Genomic DNA, 14,943 nt, shown 5'->3' with positions numbered 1-14,943 from the left:
TAAGCTACAGATTATAAACGATCTAACATAGGTACCGTATTTTTCCGTATATAAGACGCCCTCATGTATAAGACAAACCCTACTTTTTCAGACCCAAAATTAAGAAATCAATATTTTAAACATAAAACAGAACACATTTGATATTTTTTTAAATATTCAAAGTATATTTAGTAATTAGGTAACATTTTTAAGATACATACTAAGAAATTATACATCACTCTCAGTTCCTGGCATATCATTTTCTTCATCACTATTAGTTCCAGACATATTTTCTTCAACCTCTACTGCATCAATGCTGTCTTCTGAGTCACTGTCTATATATATGAGATCACCTCAGTTCCATCCATGACATTGCTGATTCCACATTTCTTGAAGGACTTCACAACCATCTCTTGCTTGACTCCATTCCATGAGTTTATTTTTTATGGTTGGTTTTTTCACTCTTCCTGTTGGTGTCAAGTTATTACCTGCTTTTTGCATCCATTTATTCCATTCTTCTTTCATCAGAGCTTTGAAAGGCTTGTTGATAGAAATACTTAGTGGCTGTAGCTGACCTGTAAGTCCACCAGGAATAACTGTTAGCTGTGTTCGCAAATCCGCTGCAACCCTTTTTTGTCTTTTCTGTTAAATGTGCTGAGAACTGATCAAACACAAGCAGAGCTCTCCAGGTCTTCTGGACCAAATCTTGCAAACCAAATAGCCACAATCTCTTCATTCATCCAGCCATTCTCATAAACTTGGACAAGAATGCAAGGTGGTATGATCTCTTTAGGATACGTTTTTCTCTTAAAAATGAGCATAGGAGGCAGTTTGGTACCATCTGCACAGCATGAAAGGACAGTAGTATAGTATATTTTTTCATGACCACTTGTTTTGACCCCTTTCATATCAACAGTTCTGTTGGAAGGCACATCAAATTTGAGAGGCACCTTATCCATGTTTGCAATCTGACTTGGTTCAAAAGCATATTTATTCCAAAGTTTTATGACATACGAGCAAAACTGTTGGCATTTTCTGGGCTAACTTGGTTCATGTTCTCATGGCCAACCCTTCTCTCCTCATGAAGTTGAAGCGCCGTTTTGCCTTTCCTGTGAAATCAACAATGTTCATTTCTCTTACAAACCTTTTTGCCTCATATTGAATAAGCTTAGTTGACACACATATCCCACTGCTCCATAATCCAAGTCTTAAGCCTCTGCTCCAAGTTTGGCCATTATGCTAGGTTTCTTCTTAAGGCCCTGTTCTTTTTTGGCATCTTGAGTAGTTGTTCTTCTGTTTTCTCCAATATCTAATCATACACTCAGTGGGAGGAAGTCCAAACTGTCTCTCTGAAGCTTTATTTCCATGTTCTTTTGCATAATCAATGACTTTTAACTTGAATTTTGAAGAATACGACAATCGTTTTTATTTTCGGAGATTTTTATGGGCTAGTGCTCAAAATATTGTTAATGCATTAACTTACCCTGCCAACAAGCTGCAGATGAATGAATGCTTTCAGAGTTCTGATTGGTTTATTCAGAATCAGCCGTTAATGACGTCAATCGACAGAGTTAACAAAGGCTAGTGATTGATTGGCAGAAGCCTGTTTGCTGAGATAATGTACCAGCAGTTCCACCACGGCCACCGCAGATCTTTCAACCAGTTGCCCCCAACGACTGGAGCATGCCTGCCCTTGCAAAACTGTAAACCTGGGAATCCACAATGAAGGTTTTTACAAACAAGTGCAGAATAAATGCTATGAAGCAAGAAACATTGATCAGCATCCCAATCTGTAGAGGATAGTGTGGAGGATGTTCAATGCTTTTTTTTTTTTTTTTTTGCACTTTTCCTGAAGAAGACAAATGTGTATAAAGAATGCTAGCTTTTTGTCAAAGATGAGTCCCAAGAACTTGGCCTTTGGTACTACTTGAATAATAGTTTGTCTTATTCTTAAATCATGATCAGTGCGTTTCCAGCATAAGTGTGCAAAGATAGTGTTTTGAAGAAAACCTGAATCCATAACAAAGAGCCCGTGAAGCCACACAACCGAGTGTTTTTTTTTTTTTTTTGAAGAAAATAAGAAGGGAGGTGAAGTATGACAAATGAAGCAGAGCTGAACTCATTCTAGATCACTGTGATCTTACAGTAGTGGTTTTGAGGCTAAGCTTGGTTTTGTAAACAGAAGCTATCAGGGAAAGAGATTTTACTTATCATATTTACAGAATAATGTTGTCAATCAACAGCTAGATATTTTGCATTGCAAAACATCTAGCTGTTTTGCACATATCTTCATCATTAGAAACATATGGCCAAATTACACAAGTTGCTGTGTAATTTGCACAGTAATAAAGAAGAAAGGATACAATCCATAGGCAAATCCTCCCTTTCAGATGACCCTGCATATCTATAAGTTCCTGTCATTAGTGCCTGATTTTTTTTTTTTTTTTATAATTACTTGATAGAGACCATTTCCATCTGTGACTAGAAGGCAGAAATAACTGCTACTGCCCTTTTTGTGATAGGACACTGAAAGTGTCCTATCACAAAAAGGGCAGTAGCAGTTATAAGTCCTATTACAAAAGTATTTGTAAAAGTATTTGTAAAAAAGTATTTGTGATAGGACACTGGAAGTGTCCTATCACAAATGCTGATTTTAAGCTCCAGAAAGACAACAGTGCAAAATTATGTTCATATATTGTGTAATTGACATACATTAACCATACAGAGTATGTGATGGGTAAGAAGTATAACTACTCAATCCTGTATTTCATGTTCCTTCTGCAACTGTTCAAGCAACTAGATAAATGTGATGGTTTCATATCAACTAAGCCAAAAAATTAAAATCAGTGGAAAATATGCAACCAAGAATGATTTACAAAGAGCTATTCGTCACCCTTTCACTTTTTATTTAGTCATTATTTCAGGCTTCCAAACATCATATCCGAATTAATTATTTTCCTGACCTGGCTGGTTAAGTAGCTAACATATCTGTCCAGTATTGATATGATTCAAAATTATATTCACTGGAACTCCTTGAGAATTCTGTCAACATTTTTGGAAGTGCCTTTTACATAAAGAATATGGATTTAAATACTTTTTTCAGTAGATAAAGGAAGAGATTTAATTTTATTTAGTTACTTTATGAATGTGTCCACTGTTGTTTGAAATTTTCTGTTTAAGAAGTGCTTTAGAGGCACAGCTGCTGCTGTGAATCTTGATCACTCCATAATTTTGGGAAGATAATATAAGCGATACGTATAAAGTAGACCCAGAGAATGTGCTTTTTACAATAAATGAAGTTATATTATAAAAATAGTTTACAATACAGAGAACCATCAGTTTTTCATGCTGAGCAAATCTCTTTTTTTGAGTAAATTAATCCTGGGATGAAGAGACTGATTTTTTTAAAAAAGAAAGATTAATAAACAAAAATTTGTTGATGAAATTGTCACAAACATACGAAGTTCCTAAAGATGGTATAGGAGAGAGAGATGGAACAAAACTAGTGAGAATAAGAGATAATGGACAGGGCATAACAGTTCCTTCAACTGAATTAACAACAAATTGAAATCCTCTAAAACATTTACAGGAAATTTAAGGAATAAATATCACAGAGTCAGCAAAAATGGATAGTCAAAAAAGGGGGAGGAGACATCAAAATCTAATTTTAAAAGAAAATGTGACATGTAAAATTGGATAAGAGCATGAAGAATTTGCCAAAAGCTAGACAGAAATTTTTTAACTTCGTAGATTGGTCTGCCAACAGAACCCATTTGCTGGATTCTAATTGAAATACAACTTATTAAAATAAGTTGTATTTCAATTTTTGCATTGTTCTCTTAGCTTAAACTTTAACTGAACTAGAGATAATCAAACCAAAACACTTGTTATTGACTAATTTTAGTCAATTAAATCTTCAATTATTTCATACTGTTAGCTTCTTTATTTCAGGAAAACCTAAAAAATTCTATAGATTTTAGGAAGCCCTCCTGCCCCTCTTCAAAGAGTTTACATGACCCAAATCACTACTTTTATTTCAACACAATACCTATCCCACTATGAGATTGCTGACATTTTCTTTTTGACAAAATCTACTACCATACATATACAAGGGTGGCCTGAAAAGTTCTCAGCCTCGACCATAGATGGCAACACCATATGTAAGATTTTTTTTTTTTCTAAGCTGGTATATCTGTCATAAGCATCCATGTGAAATTGCAAGTCATTCTATCAAGTAGTTTGTTTTATACAGCTGTCTGAAGCAAAAGTATCCCTTGAAATGGATAAGATTTAGTATTGTGCGGTTATAAAATTCTTTGTAAAAGAAGGTTTAACAGCAAAAGAAATTCATTCGAAGTTCATAAACGTTTATGGGCACTCTTCTCTTTTGTTTTTGAAAATTAAGAAATGAGCTGTCGAGTTTAAACGTGGCCGTACCAGCCTTGAAGATGATCCACGTGAAGGACGTCCAAACAGTGTACAACACCAGAAATCATTGATCCAGTGCACGATGTGGAATTGGATGACTGGCGAGTCAAACTGCGTGAAATTGCTGAGATTATAGGCATTTCAAAAGAACGTGTAGGATATATTTTGCATGAAGAATTGCACATGAAAAAGCTTTATGCAAGATGGGTGCTGCGCTTGCTCACAGCAGATCAAAAATGCACTCGCATGAAAATCTCTAAACAGTGCTTGGAGCGTTTTAACAAGAATAAAACTGATTTTGCACGTTGATTTATTACTATGGATGAGACTTGGATTCACCATTACATACTGGAATCCAAACAACAGTCAAAACAGCGAACAGAAGCCGGCTGTTCAGCGCCAAAGAAGACAAATCCAGTTCCATTGGCAGGAAAGGTCATGCCATCGGTGTTTTGGGATGCTAAAAGTATTTTGTTTATTAATTATCTTGAAAAGGGTAAAATAACCGGGGAATATTAATACGATATTTTAACCAGACTAGACAAAAAAATTCATGGGAAAAGACTAGGTTTACGGAAGAAAAAAATCATCTTTCATTAGGAGAATGCACCTGCCCACAAAGGTGTTTTGGCAATGGAAAAATTAGGGATCTGCACTATGAATTGTTGGAACATCCACCATATTCCCCAGATTTGCCTCCCTCTGACTTCTATCTCTTCCCAAAACTAAAACTCATCCTTGGTGGTCAGCGTTTTTCTTCAAATCAAGAGGTGATTGCAGCTGTAGAGCAGTATTTTGCAGATCTTACTGGGAACCACTACAAGAACAGGATAATGGTGCTGGAGCATCGCTAGAATAAATGTATCAGTCTTAAGGAGCTTATGTTGAAAAAAAAAAAATTTTGAAATTATAAATTTGTTTTTTCATTGTTAGGCAAAGAACTTTTCAGACCACCCTCATATTATATGCATGGATCTAGTATCTCTAATGCACATCATCATAACTAATACAATACAGTATTGTATTATTTACAACTGTTGTTGTTATGTGCCATCCAATCATTTTCAATTCTTGGTGATCCTGTGAATGAACACAGGCTCTCCATTCCACTCAGCCTCTTCTCCTTTCTTTCAGCAATTGTAAGTTCTGTTATGTTGTCCATCAAATTTTTTGTGGTCTTACTCTTCTTCTTCTCTCAATCTTCCCCAACATAACTGCCCTTTCCAATGATTCATCAGCTCGCATAATATGTCCAAAGAACATCAACTTCTGTTTAGCAATCATTGCCTTCAAGGACCATTCTGTCTTTATATTCTCTAAAACCTTCTTATTGGTCATTCTTGTAGTCCTTGAGAATCTGAATACTCTCCTCCACACCCATAATTCAAATGAATCAATTTGCTTTCTGTCTTTCTTCTTAATAATCCAGCTTTCACATCCATTCACCACTACTGGAAATACCATTGCTTTGACAATTCTAATTTTTGTGGCCTTATTCACACCTCTATCTTTCATTATTTTTGTCAGGTTAAACATTGCTTTTTCACCCATGACTATCCTTTTAATTTCATCTTCACATTTATCATCATTTCTAATTCTGGACCCCAGTAAATCATAACTTTCAACAATTTCTATTTTATCTCCCTCTAATATAAATTCATTTAAATTGCTAGAAGCCATCACTTTTTTTTTTTTTGCTAATGTTTAAATTAAGCTTGGCTCTTTTTGCTACTTTCTGTCTTAATAGAATCCAACTGCTCCAGATCTTCTGTAGTTTCTGCTATGAGGGTTGTATCATCTGCATATCTAAAATTATTTTTTAGCCACCAATCTGATTTCCAGTTAGATCTTTGTCTAAATCAGCCATTCTCAAAAATGTTCATTATAAATATTAAAAAAGGTAGGGCAAAAGTATACAACCCTGCCATACCCATTTTTCCACTCAAACACTGTGTTTCTCCAAAGACTGTTTTTACTGAAGATTCTTGGTTGTCATACAGCTCACTTATCAAGAAAATTAGACATTCAAGTATTCCCAATGATCTCATTACAATCTACAGTCTGTTGTGATCCACACAATCAAAAAAGTTCCTATAATCAATAAAACTGATGAATACTTCCTTCTAAAATTCTCTTGTTTTTTCCATAATCCATCTCATGTCTGCTATTTGGTCTCTAGATCCTTTACCTCTCCTAAAGCCTGCCTGTTCTTGTGTCATTTCTCTATTCACATATGCTGGCCTGGTTGGCCAAGTGGTTAGCATATCCGCTCTCCAGCCAAAAGGCAGTGGGCATAGATGTTTGTCTGTGAAGTGGTTCGGCAGTAGATGCCGTTGGTGTAGATGATGAAGGTAGTTGCGGTTGGTGGAGTGGTGTGAAACAGAGAGGAGTTGTAGAGTGGGTGTCATCCCTCGATGAGTCTTTGGACTCCCTGGAAGTGTTGTGTAATAATAATAATATGACTCCAACCTTTGTTGGATCACTTTCAGCATAACTTTACTTGCATGTGAAATTAAAGTGATGTTCTATAATTCTCACAATTTCTGGGATTTGATTTTTTTTAATTGGGATGAATACTGATGTTTTTCGATCTTTAGGCCAGTATATTTTCTTCCAAACCTTTGACAAATTTCAGTCAATATATTCACTACTTCATCCCCAGCCGCTCTCAATAATTCCACTGACACACCATCAGCACCAGGAGCTTTTCCTTTTGACAGCTGTGCCATTGCTGATATGACTTCACTTTTCATTATCATGGGTTCCTCAACAAATTCTCCTTCAATATTATTATCTTTCCTGTACGAATTCTCTACATAATTTTTCCATCTTTTTTTCACTGCTTCTTCTACCATCTAAATTACCTGAATTACCTTTTACAACTCCTAATCTAGGGATAAACTCTCCTGTAACATCATTTATTTTTCTAAACAGATCTCTTGTTCTATGCATAATATTGCTTTCTTCAATTTCCTTGCACCTTTTGTTTAGATATTTTTCATTATCTTTCCTAGCCTGTCTTTGGAAATCTGCACTCAGTTGTCTAACCCTTTGTTTCTTTGAAGTTTCATTTTTCTTCTTTTTCCTGACATTTCAATAGTTTCTTCTGACAACCATTTACGATCTTTCATGTTGCTTTATTAAACAGTCTTTGCTGCTTCTATGATTGTACATTGCTTCTTCCCACAGTTCTTCTAATTTTCTTCCTGTATTCTCCAAACTTTTGAATTTCTTTCTAACTTCTACTTTAAATGCTTCATTTATAGGATCTAAATCAAATCAGATATGTCCTTTTGTTTCTTCTTAGCCCTTAATTTCAACTGAACTTCAGCTATCAATAATTCATGATAGCACTTCTCCACCTTCTGCTGGCAACAATATAATTATTTGATTTCTTATTTTCCATTAGGTGAAGTCCATGTATACAATCTTCTTTTACATTGTTGGAAGCAAGTGACTGCAATAAAGCAACTATTCTCAACACAAAACTCCAACATTCTTTCTCTGCTTCATTCCTCAAGTCCTAAACCAAATTTTCTAGTGATACCTCATTCTTCTTTTTCACCCACTTTTGCAGTCCTTCCAATTATTTACAATTTAGTTATGATAATATGCATTATAATTAATACAGTAGTGTACAAACAGGATATGATGACAAAACTTAACTAACTGCTATTTGTACAATCGAGACTTGCTTTTATTTATATATATATATATATATTTTTTTTTTTTCCCCTGATGGCATATAAAAGTACTTGTGTGAAATGATATTCTTCATATGACATTAAAAGCAACAACTCCTCTACAATGAAACCAAAGGTGATTAAAATATACAAAACATTAGATACTTACTTAATTTGGTTACTGGTTTCAAGAACGCATGTTTGAAAAAGTCATCTAAAAAAAATTATATTCAACAGCATTAAACATTTAAGTCTTCATAACAACTATAATAAGCAATATCAAACATCAATAACTAGTAATAAAACCAAAATATATATTTTTTAAATATTTTTACATTCCTTAATTTTGTTTTAGTATTCCTTTTCATTTTATTTATTTAGTTCTTTATTTTCTCATTTATTATCAAATATCTAATATGTACTCTTAGACGTATACATGATATAGTAAACAAAAATTTATGTCTAGTAAACAAAAATTTATGTCATTGCTAACTTCCTACTGACAATTTTCCTCCAAACTAATCTGTTATCTGTCAGGACACCAATACTGTCAAGATCTTATATTTTAGTCTTCTAAGGCATTTCTTGCTGTAACAATGCACCTAGATCTTGGTCTTCCTCTGGGTCATTTTTCTGCCATCTTAGTAAATAACACTTGTTCTGCTACTAACCCACGCCTCCCATTCTGTTTAAGTGAACATACCACAAGACGTTAGCTCTGCACACACACTACTGAATACTAAACATGTCAAGACTCTTCCTAATAACCCTGTTTTTAATATGATTCTGGCATTAATGCTAACGATTCACTTCCCTTATCTTTCATTCCCCAGTCTTTAAGCCAGTGTTTTATTGCTAACCCAGCTCTCAGATCCATAAGTTAAAATTTGTTTGAACAATGTCTTGTATATAACTAGTTTAGTATTTTAACTAATTGTTCCTATAAATTTATTCATTCAGTTGACTTCCTGTCACATCAACTTTGCTTCTGCTGCCTATATTTCCATATTTATTTTGCCATCTTCAGTAAGAATTGCATCTATTTATTACAGAATTTACATTACCAAATTTATTACAGCAGTTATTCAATTTAATCAGAGAATTTTACAAACTTGTACTGAATTTATTTAGGGGTATAACATCATCTGCATAAGTAAAGAGCTGAGATTAACATATCCAATTCTGATATCAGGTTTAATGCCACTTTTCTTCATATAGACATTCAATCCATATAGATTGAATAACAGAGGAGTTAATGTGTATCCTTGTCTCACACCTCATTTAACACCGAACCATCCATCTCTCCTTCAATTCTAACTACTACAACTCAAATAGACTAAATAATGCTTGATATAAAGTCTCCTTTACATCAATAATTGTAGTCTTTTGAACAGCTCTTCTTTTGCCACATTGTCACATGCGTTTTCTAGATCTATAAAACTTAAATACAGATCACTGTTATATTATAATGATTTCTCAACCATTTAAAAACACAACATTTCTCATGAAACCTCAAAGCAGATCTGAATCTGCATCAGCCCTGAATAACTTTCCAAACCTCAACAAATTCGGATGCATGAAAGACTGCCCCCAAATTTGGGAAGCATACTTTCTAAGAACTTCAGCCCAATGGCAAAGACTACCCAAATTAGCCCACTAGAGAACACTGTTTAGGACTCTAGGCCTGACTTCTGTTCCCTTTCTTCAGCTTCATTTGCCCAGTGTTAGTACCTATGTGCACATATCATTGTTTTTGTGATCCCGATGACAACAATGCAATGTTGCCAAAATATAGGAAAGTATTGAAGTCTTTTATAATTAATATTTTAGTATATGTTGTTATTTGTTGAAAAATTAATAGTTATGAGTAACCAATGTATAAGTCTATCTATAAGAATGACATTCAATGTTGGAGTACTGACCAACCACTTGGAAATGAATTCCACTCATTTACCACCTGCCAAGTAAAAAAAAATATCATTTTTACTTATGTGACCTTTTTACACTTTCCAGTGATGTCCTCTTGTTCTCGCACCCATTATATTCTATGCAATAATTCCCCTATATTTATTTGATAGGTTGTTCCCATCAACTTATAAATCTCAATCATCCCCTCCTCCAATTTCCCAAAGCTCTGAAGACCGCAATCCCTCAATCCATCCTAATACTCAATATTTCAGCGTCCTGAGACAGTCTTAGTTATTCACCTCTGCACTCTCTATAATGTTATATCACCAATATAACTAGATAACCAGATCTTCACAGAAGTTCAAATAAGGTCTAATTAATGCCTTATGTAGTGAACTATCACCTCCTTATCTGTACAATGTCAGCATTCTTTGGATTATATCAGCAAGTTTCTGAGCATCCATACAACTTTCATAAAGTGTCCCCCAAATTTCATTTCCCTATCCACCAAGATCCTCAGATCTTTTGGGGGAACTATGCTTCAGGAGGTGGAGGAAGCATAGTTCCCCCAAATATGATAAACCCCAATCTATCTTCTCTGGACAAAGTACATAACTTTACACTTAGCAACACCAAAATGATCTTCCAATTCTTCAGCACCAACCTATTCAAATCCTCTTGTAGCAACACACACATCAGAACTTCCTGACATTACTCTTCCTAATTTAGCATTATTAGCAAACAAATGAATATCTCTTTTCATGCCATGAATTACATCATTGATACATATGTTAAATAAGAGTGGTATCAAAACAGAACTCTGAAGTATACCACTTGTCACCTTCCTTTTTTAGGACTGCACCTCCACACAGTTCAGTTGCTCCTATTAGTCAACCATCTACATAATCAAGCTACCAAATAACTATCCACTGCTATCCTGCTCAATTTCAACAGTAGTTTATCATGCAGTACTCAATCAAATACGTTAGCAAAATTCAAATAAATCACAGTATAAGCATGTCCTCTGTCCAATACACTAGTTATCCTATTATAAAATGTACCCAAATTACTAAAGCATGACCTTCCCTTAACAAAGCTTTTCTAATGCATTAAAAAATCCCTCCACTTCTTCGGCATAACCGTCTGTGGAACCATAGGCACAGGTAAGTTGCACTGTCTAATTTCCCATTCTGATATTTGTCCACATCTCCCCCCACTTGATATTGTTCACCATTTAAGATTTTCCTCATAGGGTTGAGTACCATAGCTATGCCTTTTCCTTGATCATTATTATTCTGATGATCTGAATATAACATCAGGTATTTGTTACTTAGAAAAATCTCAAATGTTTTTTACTGAAACCTGTAACACCCCAGCTGGCATGAAATTCTATCATATTATACCATCATTTTGTATTATGGTTTAAGATAATAAGAACAGTGTTTGGTCAGCTAAATCTCAATTTGTAAGCCATCTCATTCACTGTATCGGTGGATAACTACTTACAGGATGCAAACCAAAGGTGAGGATTAGACATTAGATCAGAAGTCCCAGTTTGGTTCTCCACAATTCTGAAAAGCCTACATAAAGATCTCCTTCCAGTTATTCCACTTAACTTCATTATATTCACTGCCTTCACTATTTATTTATTTAAAACATTGGTTCTCAACCGGTGGTATGCGTAACCCCGGGGGGTACATGCTGGCCATTCAGGGATACACGAATAATAATCAGTAATGGGGGGGGGGGGAAGTAAAGTAAACAAAATGCAAAACGTTAGTAATGGAACAATAAATGTCAGTATTTAAAAACAGCTATTTTAAAAACAAGGGGTACAATTCATAGAAATGGGTTTAACAGGGGTACAACAAGTGGAAAAAGGTTGAGAACCAGTGATTTAGAAGATGATATAACAGTCACTGGACCTATACTATACACACATACACACATGCTTCATCTAGATACAATTGTTTAAAGCAGAAAGTATCTGGAATTTCATGGATGGTCTCTACAACTTCCACATGTATATTACTCATTTTCAGTGCAGAAAACTGATGAATAAACACCTACTTTTAAGTGAGGAGCAGTTAAATTACAGCTAACCTTCAGTATAGTAAACTACTAGGGAACAGAAATAGTCTAATGGTGGATAGTTTGTAACAGCAATTTTTTTTTTATCATAGCACTGTAACTATCAGATTTTGGTTGGGATATTTCTAGTAGTTTGTTATAGTGAACTTCATCATCAAATTCCTGACAGGTACTCTCAAGGGGTGATCAGGATATGATAGTACTACATAAAAAATTTACATCATTACTAACTTTCTATCTACAATTTTCCTCCAAATCAGTCTGTTACTTGACAAGACTTCAAAATTATCAGATCTTATATTTCTATCATGAAAGGCACTTTGTACGGTATCAATCCATCTATATCTTGATCTTCCTCTGGGTCATTTTCCTGCCAACCTGGCAGAGAACACTTGTTTTGCTAATCTTTCTTCGCCCATTCTGTTTAAGTGACCATACCACCTGAGATTAGCTCTGCTAACGCATTCCTGGATGCTGACAATGTCAAGTTCTTTTCTAATATCCTTGTTTTTTTATATGATATTGCCATTGATGCCATCTGTTCATGCCTCTAATCTTTCTCAGGACTCTCATATCTGCAGTCTCTAGTCTTTGGTCAAGTGTTTTACTTCTGACCGAGCTCTCAGATCCATAAGTTAAAACTGGTTTGAACACTGTCTAGTAAACAGATGATTTAGTGTTCTGACTAATTTCTCTCTATTATTCCATATGAATTTATTCAATTGACTTCCCCATACCAGCTTTGATGATTCTGTTATCTATTTCCATATTTAATTTACCATCGTCAATAAAAATCGTGCCTAAGTAGCTGAAATGTTTTACTTGTTCCACAGGTTCTCCGTTCACAACGCAGTTGACATTTTCAACGATTCTAACGTTTTTCATTGTCTTTGTCTTTTTATTGCTGACCTTCAATACCATATCTATTACAAGTTATTCAATTTAGTCAAAGAATCTTGCAAACGTGCAGCAGAATTATTTAGAAGTATAACATCATCCGCATAAAGCAAAGAGCTGACATTAACATCTCCAATTCTGATATCATTTTTAATACCACTTTCCTTCATAATGTGATCCATATAGATAATGAATAACAGAGGGGATAATGTACATCCTTGTCTCACACCAGATTTAACATGAAACCATCTTCCTGTAATTCCTTCAATTCTAACTGCTGACTTACAGCTCAAATAAAGACTAAGTATTGCTTGATATAATGCCCCATTGACACCATATAACTGTAGAGTATTGAATAGCTTCTCTCTTGGCACCTTGTCATATGCTTTTTCAAGATCGACAAAACTTAAATACAGATGTTTGTTATATTCCCATGATTTCTCAACTATTTGTCATAAAGTGAAGATCTGATCCTGACAGCCTCTACTTAGTCTGAATCCAGCTTGTTCTTCACCAAACTTTTCTTCCAAAATTCTTCTCAACCGTTTCTCAAGTATACTTGCATAAATCATGGCAGGAATACTCAGTAGGGAAATACCTCTGTAATTCTCACATTCAGTTTTATTTCCCTTTTTATATATGGGTACTATGAGAGCACTACTCCAATCATTAGGAATTTGTCCCTCTGTCCAGGCCTTCTGGACTATGCAGTACAGCCACTGTAAGACTTATACCTCCATACTTGAGCATTTCTGGTCGAATATCATCTTCTCCTGCTGCCTTTCCACACATTTCAGGCTTTTTGTACTTCAAATATGAATATGTATTCCTGACTGCATGCCTGGTCAGTGTTTTTTACCACTGTGCTGTCATCACTGCTTGTTTCATTTAGCAATTTTTCGAAGTAATTACTCCATACTTCAAGGATATATTTTTCTCCTTTTTTCATGTCACCTTTATCATCTCTAATTCCTTTTACAGCACTCTTTCCTCCATTTCTGAACTTCTTCAACAACCTCCAGAATATTTTACCACCTTCTTGATATTAATTTTCTATGTTCTTGTCAAAGTCTTCCCATGACTTTTGTTTAGCTAGTTTTACACAGTGTTTAGCTTTCTTACATTTGTCTCTGTATTCTCTAAGAGCACAAGCTGACTTATTTGCCAGGAACTTTTGATATGCTTTCTTCTTTTCCTTCACTGCCTCTTTAACTTCCTGTGTCCACCATGGAGTTCTGATTTTTCTATCCTTGCAAACAACCTCACCATATACCTCTCTGGCTGAATCAATCAGTGTTTTCTTCAAAGCTTGCCACTGAATCTCCAAGGTTTGGTTCCTGTTATCAGACTCTTTCAATTTTTTTCAATAATCTTTGTGTATTTTAGTCTACAGTTCACATCTGAGAGTTGCTCAACTTTTATTCACTTTAAGACTTTCTTACATGTCATTCTTTTCGATATGAAATTAAATTTTATCCTGCTCAAGACTAAATAGTGATCTCTTCCAATTTCATATCCTCAGTACACTCTGGTGTCCTGCACCAGAGAGAAAACATCGCTATCAACAATAACATAGTCAATGAGACTTTTCTTATTCCTTGCCTCTTCTCTCCATGTGAATTTGTGAACATTTTTATGTTGGAACATGATGTTAGTAATAGCCATTCCATGTCCTGAGCAGAAATCCAACAGGTATTTGCCATTATTATTAGCTTTGCTCTTTTCTCCAAATTTTCCCAAAATATTTTTGTATGTCTCACAATCATTTCCTACTCTGCTATTTAGATCCCCAACAAGGACCAACTTTTCCTTTTTCATTGTGTCAGTTGCTTCTTCTAAAGCATCAAAAAATTCCTCCACTTCTACCTTAGTAGAAACTTCTGTGGGACCATAGGCACAAACAAGTCTCATTGTCCAATTCCCCATTCTAATATTTGCCTACATCACTCTACTTGAG

At 34.9% G+C, this 14,943-nt stretch overlaps 1 protein-coding gene across 1 annotated transcript in view; it reads right to left on the bottom strand.

Annotated features, from left to right (window-relative positions):
* LOC150095623 (serine/threonine-protein kinase unc-51-like) overlaps positions 1–14,943 on the bottom strand; it is a 393,781-nt gene that overhangs the window by 201,017 nt on the left and 177,821 nt on the right. Inside the window, exon 11 of the mRNA XM_090409927.1 lies at positions 8,260–8,304. Coding sequence (XP_090266053.1) covers positions 8,260–8,304 — 45 coding nt within the window. The remainder of the gene's footprint in view (positions 1–8,259; positions 8,305–14,943) is intronic.

Source organism: Typopeltis vanoorti, chromosome 20, assembly GCF_054136105.1.
Source record: "Typopeltis vanoorti isolate ZY-2024b chromosome 20, IOZ_Tvanoo_1.0, whole genome shotgun sequence".
Classification (NCBI taxonomy): domain Eukaryota; kingdom Metazoa; phylum Arthropoda; class Arachnida; order Uropygi; family Thelyphonidae; genus Typopeltis; species Typopeltis vanoorti.
This window is presented reverse-complemented; position numbering and strand designations above follow the sequence as displayed.